Below are 11046 nucleotides of genomic sequence, written 5' to 3' on the forward strand. Positions count from 1 at the left end.
TCAGGGCACCCTCGCATAAGCGAGAACCATCCTATGTGTATGTGTGTGTACATTTCTCTCTGCAGTGCAAGCGCTTCCCTGCACCCCCCCCCAAAAAAACCCCTCCACTGTGACCTGTTCCAGCAACACACCGGGCGCTGCGTGAGTGTCAGGCTCTTTTATAACGTTCCTTCCAGGGAGGTGATGGAGTGGTCGGCACCAAGGGCAATGGGGAAACGGGGGGGGCGAATGGTAGGAGCCAAATTCGGTCTGCCCACTCCCCCCACCCCCCGACGTTCTGTGACAGTTAGTGGCGGCCAGCAACGGCTTCCCAGAGCTCGCGGCGTTCTATGGCCAACGGGCGCAAAAAAAAAAAAATCCCACCCACCCCGCTCAGTCCTCTCTCTATGCAGAGCAGCGGCGGCGCCATGTTTCAGCCTGCCAGGCTCCCCCCACCTCCCCTCAAAACAGGGCCCGGCGACTTCCACCCCTAGCCCAGGCTCGGGTAAGGCCACACCCCGAGCTATTACACACAGAAACAGGCAGCGGCTTCTCCACCTCCTCTGTTTACCACCATCCCCTCCCCGCCTCAAAAAAGGCCACACACACACAAAACTCACCCCTCACGACCGCCGGGAAAGCCGCTCATTAAAGCCGCCCGTGTCCCCCCACAGGCTTCCGTCACATCTCGCGGGAACTCACTGACACATCTCTTTCTTTCTCGCTCTCTTTCCGCCCGGACCCCCTCCCCTCGCATCCACCACCAACACGCCGCCGCCGCCTTACCCCGTAGGAAAAGATGCAGCCAGTCACGTGATAAGGCGCTTTGGCGGGGAGGGGAGGGTGGGCTGTGGAAGGCAGGGGCAGAAAAGACACACACGCGCGCGCACTGGCGCCCGAAGCGGGTTGACACGTGGTTGCTGGGCGCCGCGAGGGCGGGGCCGCTGACCGAAGCTCCGTCCGGAAACAGCCGAACGCGCTCGTCAGCCTCTCGCTCGCCATCCCCCCTCCCCCCACATGCCGCGCGCTCCTTCTCCTTGCGGCTGCGCGAGAAGCTGAGTCTGAGCAGCAGGCAGGGAGAGTTACTCGCGCACTGACTTGTGTATGAAGAGGCTTTTGGTTTCTACAAGTGTACACGTGACGTGGGATTCTTGGTCTTAGGCATCTCCAAACTCGGCCAAACCTCCAGCTGTTTTGGGACTACAACTCCCATGACCCCTAGCTAACAGGACCGGTGGTCAGGGATGATGGGAATTGTAGTCCCAAAACAGCTGGAGGGCTGAGTTTGGGTGTGCCTGGTCTTAGTACTTGCAAGAGGGAAAGGACACGTTCCCCCCTCCCCCATAGAAATCTGCCTTAGAACCATAGCTGTCAACTTACAGATTTGAAAATAAGGGACCAGCAGCCTTGAAAATAAGGGACCAGCAGCCTTGAAAATGAGGGACCAGCAGCCAAAATAAGGGACCTGCAGCCTCACCTGTTCCAGGCACTCCAGTCTTTCTGTCCTTCTGCAGTCTGGTCAAACTCATGCTGGTAGCTTCGAGAACACTGTCCAACCAACTTTGTAACCAGAGGTTCAACTGAATAGAATCTGAATCACATGCACCACAAGGCCTATGCAGCCTCAACTTAAGATGGCTCCCTGGCCTGGCTTTGCACTGCAAAGTTTGCAGCAGCACGTGCAACAAAATGGTGTCCAGCATTCAAAAACCCCCTCAGCTTGCATTAACTAGCCACACACAAGGCATGCAAGCTCCACCCCCCAGTCGTTCTTAGACTTCTTATTGGGTGAGCAACACAGCCAAGCAACACAGTTGGAGCCTCCCTCCTCCCTGGCCGGCAGGGAGGGAGGGAGAGGAGCTGCTTCCTTTGAAATTTAAGGGACATCATTTAAGGGACATTTAAGGGACATCCATCAATAAGGGACAGCAGCGGGACATGGCCCTAGAATAAGGGACTGTCCCTTCAAATAAGGGACACTTGACAGCTATGCTTAGAACTGTAGAGGATCGTCTAGGCAGGCTTTCCCAAACTTGTGTCTCCAGCTGGTTTTGGACTACAACTCCCATCATCCCTAGCTAGCAGGACCAGCACATAGGGATGATGGGAGTTGTAGTCCCAAAACAGCTGGAGACAGGTTTGGGAAACCCTGGTATTCCAACTCCCTACAATGCAGGGATCAGTGTGGGGCTCGAACCCACCACCCTGAGATTAACAGTCCCCTGCTCAACCCACTGAGCTAAGTGGTGCAAGTGGAACTAGTGGCCAGCTTAGCCTAGTTCTGCCTGAGAAGCAGCTGCTCTCCAAGGTCTCAGCAAGATTGCAGGGGGTTGGACTAGATGATGCTTGGGGGATTCCTTCCAGCTCTACAATTCTATGGTTCCAAAATGTCTTTCATGACATGGGGAGAGGCTTTGGCTGGAAACAAACATACATATATCTCTCCTGGGGCTGTTAACTAGCAATGGGAGAGTTCTAGCTTTCACACATACACTTAAGAGGCAGCAGGCACTGTGTAGCAAGTGGAAGTTTTTTTTAAAAAAACAGTAAAAGCAACAGAAACCACCAGAATGACTGAAATCACCTTTCAAAAAATAATTTCATTATAAGCATTTAAGTGCTATTACTTCCATTCCCTGATGTTTGAGTGATCTTTACTATAAGCCTATCAGGTAAAGGGACCTCTGACCATTAGGTTCATTTGTGACTGACTCTGGGGTTGCGGCGCTCATCTCGCTTTATTGGCCGAGGGAGCCGGCGTACAGCTTCCGGGTCATGTGGCCAGCATGACTAAGCCGCTTCTGGCGAACCAGAGCAGCACACGGAAACACTGTTTACCTTCCCGCCGGAGCAGTACCTATTTATCTACTTGTATTTTGACGTGCTTTTGAACTGCTAGGTTGGCAAGAGCTGGGACCGAACAACGGGAGCTCACCCCGTTGCGGGGATTCGAACCGCCGACCTTCTGATCGGCAAGTCTACAGGCTCTCCCCTGTAAGCCTGTAGATCAGCATTATTCCTGTATTTCAAGTAGGACAAGGCGGTGAAGGTGCTGGGCTTTCTAAACAACATGTCAGTGTTTAAACCAGCTCACATTTAGCCTAACCCCCCATCCCAACTACTGCATACTATAATTTGATGTGCTGCTTGCATCCTTAATTATGAATTTCCTATTGAATGCAGCTGCATAATTAAAAGCCGCTGGCAAGCACATCCTTATACCTGTACACCTGAAAAACATTAAGTGTTTTCAGCACTGTTTCTTTGTGTTCTGCAGCAGGGTGTCTACAGTATGGTGACTGCACAAGGAAAGGCAGTACCTTTCAATGATTATCTGAATAAATTCCAGCTTTTCCTTGCTATTTCCAGGCCAGACAGCAGCAAAGCAACAAAAGCCAAGCTATTCCAAGAAAAGAAATTGAGAATCCTTAATTTTCCAAATATATAAAAAAATAACCCAGTAGCACCTTAGAGACCAACTGAGTTTGTTCTTGGTATAAGCTTTCGTATGCATACACACTTCTTCAGATACGAAGCTTATACCAAGAACAAACTCAGTTGGTCTCTAAGGTGCTACTGGACAATTTTTTATATATATTTCGACTGCATCAGACCAACACGGCTACCTACCTGAATCTTAATTTTCCAGATGGTCCTATTTAGCCTGGATTTGCATTTGACAGAAGTCATGCAGCACCAAAGAAAAGCAACTTAAATTTCCTCATTGAACTACTGATCCTTATGATTTCAGCAACATTCACTACATTGGTGAGAATTTTAATAATGTTCAATGAAGCTAAGTCCTAGTCAGTACTGAGGTTTCTATTTAGAGACAAGTTAGTGGTTACTGATCTTTCTCATTCCTGAGCAAAACATTCATAAAATGTTACAGTAAGTATTTTACTTATTATCTTCACTTCCTTGGACTGAACCTCTCGTTGATGTAGACGATTTTATTGTAAGGTCCATAAATACTCTGGAATACATATAAAAGGACAAGGTCCGCTATATGAATTAGGGACAAGTTACCTACATTTACTAAAGCACTGCAGGTAACTTGCTTTTATGGAGATGCATATATATATATTAGCAAGTTCCATAACTTTGTGACATAATACAACATATAATTGTGGAAGCCAGGTTCACTGAATGATAAAGCTGAAGTCAGGTGTTTAATACGATCTGTTAAGATTTACAATACTGTTGCACTGAGTTTGTCTCAATTTCCCTGATCTGGATTTCCCCTTCTAAGGTATAAATTTAGACCTTGCAGTGTTTGGGAAAACTTTTGACGAAGTCAAAACACAAACATGACACAGGCAGAGTTTAAACTCGTTACCATCTTTAATTAAGCTGCTTTGGAAGTAGCATACATTCCATGATAAACATTTTTCGAACCCAGGTTCACAGAATCACATTGTAGTTCATTAATGCCAATGTTACACACAGATCTCTTCACATGGCAAACAAGATCAAGAAAGCAACCATCAGACAGAAGAGACCCATGGCTTCAGACAGGGCAAATCCCAGAATAGCATATGAGAATAGCTGCTGCTTCAGTGAAGGATTTCTGAAATAAAAGATAAAAGTCATGTTTGCATTTATTCTGAAGCGAGTCTTTTCAACAAATCCACCAATATTATAACCTGCTCCGAACAAAGACAAGCACCAGCAATTATGTAATTTCACTGCTTACTAAAACTCAATTTATTTTCACATGACTTTGTTGGTCATTAGTACCAGTTGCTTGTATTTATTAATTTTATGGCTTTGTTTTATTTTGTATTGCAATTTTAAAATGTGTTTTTTACTATTCCGTTTCATAATTTGAAATGAAAGGCTGTGTATCTTTTAAAATATATAAAAACCCCAACCCTAAAGCTACTCAGAAAGTGGGAGGTTGTGGCTACACAAGACTTACCACAAGAGTTAGTAATTTCAGCTGCCTCTTCCCATGGAAAGTTATACCCACCAAACTTTTTAGTGGCATTGTGTGGCTCCTGCTCAGTTTCCCAACCGTCTCTACCTAAATTTGAATCTGTTATCTTAGCTAAAACCACTGACATAGTATGCTGTTATTATACAATCCAGAAGAGTATTTAAGAAGTTTAGAACTGGAAAATTAAAGAATTCCCCTAATGCATGCAATCCCCCATCAGCACTAGTAACTATAATCCATTTTATAGAGAGAGATTTTAAAGACCTCCCACTTTCAGTTGAATAGTTTCAATTGTAAACATTTAGTTAAGGACCAAGATGAGGCAAAGGTGTTTTTTTTTTAAAAAAGAAAAGCTTCAAATGGATTTAACAGTTTCATCTCTGCCAGGTCCTTGGTCTCAATACAGGAAGTGTCTCATCCCATATCAAGCTGCCCACGTGTTGAGATAACTGGCTGATGTCCTGCGCCAACCACCACCTCTATCAGAGATAAGTTGTAAGACATGAGTAGGCAAACTAAGGCCCGGGGGTGGGAGCCGGCCCAATCGCCTTCTCAATCCGGCCCACGGATGGTCCGGGAATCAGTGTGTTTTTACATGAGTAGAATGTGTCTTTTTATTTAAAATGCATCTCTGGGTTATTTGTGGGGCATAGGAATTCGTTCTTTCCTCCCCTCCAAAATATAGTCCAGCCCTCCACAAGGTCTGAGGGACAGTGGACTGGCCCCCTGCTGAAAAAAATTTGCTGATTATAAGAGAAGGCTTTCCTTCCATGAACAATACCTGAATTGTAGACTGCTCCCTTCAGAAGGCTTGCCTGGCAACAACAATATCTTTGCACACGGCAAGGATCTTTCTGTTCAGCTAAACATTTTCAACATCCTGATCATCTTATGCTCCGACTTAACTATAAAAAGCATAGCTGCTGTTTCTATGCTTGTTTAATGACTGTAGAGGTTTTTAAAAGTCTTCTAAGCGACTTCAAAAGTTTTCTAACTTCAGCTCTACGGCAGTTAAGAAATGCATTAAGTAAACAGAATGAGTTATGCTTTGTTACTTTATACAAGCCCCAAGGTCTTCAAATTCCTGACAGGTCTAATTTGCTACTCCTTCTTACGCTTGGGGCAAGTGCTCAGCCCTTCTGACAAACTTCCTTCCATCCACACCCATTCTGTCCCCAGTATTAAGGAGCTTTCCTCCTTAATCCCAGGGAGAAGACAAATGCAGAGCTGGCAGAAGCCCTGCACAGTTATTTCCAGCCTTCTCTGGGAGCCACAGCCAGGCTAACTGTGCCATGTGGGTGAGCAGAACAAGCTACAGTATCCTGAACCTGGAAAAAACAATGCTGTAGCTTGAACCTCCTTCAGTATAATGCTGAAAGTTAGAAATAAAGGACCATTACCTGGCATAGCCAATGATTAAACTCCCGAAAACTGTTCCAATACCAGCACCGGAACCAGCCACTCCTACTGTGGCAGCACCAGCACCAATAAATTTGGCAGCCGTGTCAATGTCCCTGCTGATAGCACTAGTTTGAAACTCCCTTAGTGCTAGCTGACTGCCAGTGTTCTGAGCACCAGTAAGGAAAGTTGTGTTGCCCTGAAAGAAACAAGAAGAACTGGATTACATTTGGCACAAGTATTTGCTATAGACTTGTACTAAGAAAGGCACAAGCTTCTACAGCAGGGAAGGAAAGGGGAGCTTTAAGACACATTTCTTTGGACAGGTGAGTGAGAAGATTTAGAAAGTGTTAGCTTCTTCCTAGGTTGTTTTTTTTAAAGAACCATGGGGGAAAGTGCCCAAAGCAATTATGATTCTGATGTCCCTAACAACTTCTGCCCATCTGGAACCATTGACAGCATGACGCAATCCCACAGCCCTGGAAGCATTAATCCTACCGGACTGAAATTCTGCAAGAGAGGTTTAAGCAATCTACTGTGCTTTTTGCACTAAATGGCTTCAAGGCATATGGGGGTGGGGCAAAACCTAAGCTACTCTGACTGAGCACTACCTAGATTGGAGACCATTTAGAAACAAACCAAAATATAAGCAGCTTCAAGATCCTTGGTATCATAATAATAATATTTATACCCCGCCCGTCTGGCTGGGTTTCCCCAGCCACTCTGGGCGGCTTCCAACAAAATATTAAAATACAATAGTCTGTCAAACATTAAAAGCTTCCCTAAACAGGGCTGCCTTCAGATGTCTTCTAAAAGTCTGATAGTTGTTTTTCTCTTTGACATCTGGTGGGAGGGTGTTCCACAGGGCGGGTGCCACTACCGAGAAGGCCCTCTGCCTGGTTCCCTGTAACTTGGCTTCTCGCAGCGAGGGAACTGCCAGAAGGCCCTCAGCGCTGGACCTTAGGGTCCGGGCAGAACGATGGGGGTGGAGATGCTCCTTCAGAAGCAGAGTACAAATAAACACTTTACTACGCATACTCAGCTGCAGGTCTGTGTTGTTCCAAGTTCAGACACTAAACACAAGGCAGCATGTGTTTGTCAAAAACTAAAATCTGACACTTTGTTGCAAGTTTTACTATTACAAGGCAACAACACATGGGCTCACCAGATCGTTTAGGAAGCTACAGAATTGTTTAAGGTACCTCTGCAGTCCTGGCTTCTGGCCTAGACAACACCGTTGCAGAAATTGGTCTGTACAGAATTCTTGATCCAGTGCGCATCTGAGAAAGGGGGAGGATGAAGAAGTGTGTTAAAGTAATGGACACTCTCACAAAACTCTGCAACCATAGCCTTCAAAGCGATAACTACACAACATCCCAGCAGCTTTTAGATTCCTGGGATTTAGTTCTCTTTACAATCACAGTTCAGTAAGTCCATCCATTGAAGAAAATTCTTATTCCATGAAGCTCATCAATGGCTCATCAGGACTTGCAAAGGCAAAATTTTGATCTCCAGGCATGCTTACTAACACTGACTACAGCTAAAGTCAATGCCACTAAGAAAAAACTGCTCTTGAAGTCTGACCTTCACTTTTGGCACATGTGGGTTGGATAACACAGCTCATCAGAACCTTGTATTCCCATACGGTATTAAAGTGTTTTTGCTGTTGAGATAAGGATCTAGTTGGAACTCTAAGCAAGGATCTCCTCTATTTCTCTCCTTCCCATGCTATCAAGTGTTAACGCCATAACCAACAGCGAGATTTCAGAAACAGCTCAATCTTTGGTAACTAACTTTCTTTTAGGACGGATTTCAGAGGCAGGTTAAGAGTGGGGAAAGTGTTTCCAGGTGAGATTTTATTTCAACAATCCTTCTATCTGCCCTTGTCTACAACATCTCAAGAAAACAAGCCCACGGCACATAATTCCTGTTTGCCTTCATTCTACAGGTACCACTAAGAAAGCTCAGAGCTCCTGTAGCACACTGTCGTTTGTAACGTTGGCACACATTGCCTAAAAGTGCTGCAACTCTGCTGTACTCAATGACCTTCAGGTCACTCCCAACCCTACAGGTCTGCAAAAGCAATTCTAATATTTAAATCCTAAGAACCATTAAAAGACAGGCCTGGCGAATTCAGCCTAACTTGTTTTGTGGGGCAACCAAGCAATCTAACACCCCAAGACCAGTCAGCGCCCTCAGATGAGCACCCCCAGACCAGGAAACCAGTTCCCAGCGAATCCGGCGACACCCCTCCTCCGCATTATAAGTTGATCTGTCGATTGACAGATCGACCTGTCAATTCACCCTAGCGGCCTAGCCCTCCAAGCACAGATTAAGAGGAAAGGCCTTATGAATGAATGGCTGGGAGGCTGCTGCGGCCTGTTCTTGCCCTTGGATCACCTACTCGCTTATAAGGTCACCCAGTTTTGCAACCCTCTTTCTGCAGCAGTGGGCCAACTTTGGGGGGGGGCATTTTGCAAGGAGGGCCGCATCGTCCTTAAACTTATGCATGAAACGCTGATAGACGTGGAAAGCAAGCCCAGGCAGCAGCATGGAGGGCAGAGGAGAGAGAGGCATGAGACAAAAGTCTCCTTGCAAAAAGCACCATTAAGGCATGCCCTCCAAATGAATGATTCCTTGCAAAAAGACATGCCCTCCAAATGAATGACTTAACGGGGGTCGCCTCTGTCCCAGAGTCCAGATCCCCCCCCCCAAAAAAACCCCCATCAACGCCCCCGACCTTTTGCAAAGGAAAAAAAAATCAAGGGCAAGAGGGGGAAGCGACCCACTCTGATCAATGCGCAGGCCCCGCTGCCAACTCACCAAGGCGGGGGACCCGGCGGCGAGCTTGACACAGGCGAACATGGCTGCGGGCGGGCGGGCGGGACGGTGGAGCAACGGGCTGGGGGGTCCCGGGTCTGGGCCGTCTGGCTCGCTGCAGGGGAGGAGAAAGGAGAGTTTTAGGAGTCCAGCCGGCAGCGCTCTGGGAGCGGGAGGAAGGCTGAGCTCCCCGATGGAGGCGGATACAAGGAGGGGATCCGGGGCCTACCTCGAACCCGGCAGCGGCAAGCAGAGGCTCGTCCGGCTGAGCTGGTGCAGCGGTAGAGGTCGAAGGGACTGCGAGCTCTCCGCGCAGGCGCGGGAGGGGCGGAGCGCCAGGATGAGGAGGGGCGGGCGGGGCGGGGAGAGGAAGTTTAATAGGAATTAAAAAGGAGGCGAGCGACACGTTCCTAAGGTCGCTTCCGTCGCGACTTTAATCCTTAATATTGTGGTAGGAATAAAAGGAGGAAAGACTGCTAGCTGTGTCGACAAGGAAAAACGCGCTTTTTAAATGCTAATAATAATAATAATAATAATAATAATAATAATGCTGTAATAATAATGATGCTGCTGTTGTAATAATAATAATTAATTTAATAATAATAATGACAAACCTAGACAGCATCTTAAAAAGCAGAGCCATCACCCTGCCAACAAAGGTCCGTATAGTTAAAGCTATGGTTTTCCCAGTAGTGACGTATGGAAGTGAGAGCTGGACCATAAAGAAGGCTGATCGCCGAAGAATTGATGCTTTTGAATTATGGTGCTGGAGGAGACTCTTGAGAGTCCCATGGACTGCAAGAAGATCAGACCTATCCATTCTTAAGGAAATCAGCCCTGAGTGCTCACTGGAAGGACAGATCCTGAAGCTGAGGCTCCAAGACTTTGGCCACCTCATGAGAAGAGAAGACTCCCTGGAAAAGACCCTTATGTTGGGAAAGATGGAGGGCACAAGAAGAAGGGGACGACAGAGGACGCGATGGTTGGACAGTGTTCTTGAAGCTACCAGCATGAGTTTGACCAAACTGCGGGAGGCAGTGGAAGACAGGAGTGCCTGGCATGCTCTGGTCCACTGGGTCGCGAAGAGTCGGACACGACTAAATGACTAAACAACTACAACAAAATATATTTATTTATATCCCGCCCATCTGGTTGGATTTCCCCAGCCACTCTGGGCGGCTCCCAACAGAATATTCATAACAGTAATGGATAGGATGGAGAGAACTTCTTGAAAGACGTGCACTTTCCATAACTGTAGGGTGGCGTGCTTGTGTGCATGAAAGGCAGAAAATGCCAACCTGCTGCAATGCAGGAATCTTTTTCCCAATGTGGGGCTCAAACCCACCACCCTGAGATTTAAGAGTCTCATGCTGTACTGACTGACTTAACGCAGCTTTGCCTGCAGCTATTAAAGGTGCAAAAGCCTTATTAGGAGGATCGGAAAAATGGTTAATTTCCATGCTGCATGTGGCATAATAAGGTGATGGTTGTGCACAGGTGCTCCCATGCCCCACCCCCTCATTATTAGGCATTATGCGCATGAAATATACTCAGAGTTGAGAGTGGATTTCATACTCTTTATTCAGCTCATAGTGGTAAGGAGGAATGAAAGTTTCCCCAAATAATCTGCATTATATACATTATTTACACAATGGGCTGCACGTGATTGGCTAATTCAGAGATTCTCCTGTAGGCCAATCGGGTTGTGGATTCACTTCCATCTGAAGCTGGATTGGGTGGCTCCTGCAGACCAATCATACTGCTGCATTGTTCTAGGATCAATCAGACTGCTGCATTCTGAATCCTATTGTTCTAGGACCAATCAGACTGCTGCATTTTGGATCCTATTGTTCTAGGACCAATCAGACTGCTGCATTTTGGAACCTATTCAACTCAGTACATAACAGGGC

The 11046-nt window shown here is 46.7% G+C and overlaps 2 protein-coding genes and 1 long non-coding RNA gene across 6 annotated transcripts in view; 1 reads left to right on the top strand and 2 right to left on the bottom strand.

Annotated features, from left to right (window-relative positions):
* ATF2 (activating transcription factor 2) overlaps positions 1–920 on the bottom strand; it is a 38793-nt gene extending 37873 nt beyond the window's left edge. The window contains exon 1 of one of the 4 annotated variants that reach the window (XM_083630900.1): positions 600–920. The gene's annotated coding sequence lies outside the window, so the exon portion shown is untranslated. The remainder of the gene's footprint in view (positions 1–599) is intronic. The other 3 variants (XM_083630902.1, XM_083630903.1, XM_083630901.1) reach the window with 3 other exon arrangements.
* A 103-nt stretch (positions 921–1023) lies between these two features.
* On the top strand, positions 1024–2511 carry LOC310743830. The gene is made up of 2 exons (XR_014539260.1): positions 1024–1349; positions 1987–2511. It is a non-coding gene; the product is annotated as an uncharacterized lncRNA (long non-coding RNA).
* A 1793-nt stretch (positions 2512–4304) lies between these two features.
* Positions 4305–9488, bottom strand: ATP5MC3 (ATP synthase membrane subunit c locus 3). Its single transcript, XM_083573403.1, has 5 exons — positions 9366–9488; positions 9140–9251; positions 7519–7596; positions 6319–6515; positions 4305–4549 (listed from the first exon to the last, which is right to left on the bottom strand). The coding sequence occupies exons 2-5, from the start codon at positions 9179–9181 to the stop codon at positions 4435–4437; spliced, it is 432 nt and encodes a 143-aa protein (XP_083429529.1). The 5' UTR covers positions 9182–9251; positions 9366–9488; the 3' UTR covers positions 4305–4434.
* Positions 9489–11046: the final 1558 nt, after the last annotated feature.

The sequence above is a fragment of the Podarcis filfolensis genome (assembly GCF_964270895.1).
Source record: "Podarcis filfolensis genome assembly, chromosome: 1".
NCBI classification, from domain to species: domain Eukaryota; kingdom Metazoa; phylum Chordata; class Lepidosauria; order Squamata; family Lacertidae; genus Podarcis; species Podarcis filfolensis.

Bases quoted from the DNA above. Each gene is read 5' to 3' on its own strand.
- ATP5MC3 (XM_083573403.1), bottom strand. From the start codon at position 9,181: ATGTTCGCCTGTGTCAAGCTCGCCGCCGGGTCCCCCGCCTTG. The intron at 6,516-7,518 runs GTACCTTAAACA...TGTTTCTTTCAG, and splicing joins CAGAAGCCAGGACTGCAGAG to GGCAACACAACTTTCCTTAC. The intron at 4,550-6,318 runs GTAATGGTCCTT...CTTTTATTTCAG, and splicing joins TTAATCATTGGCTATGCCAG to AAATCCTTCACTGAAGCAGC.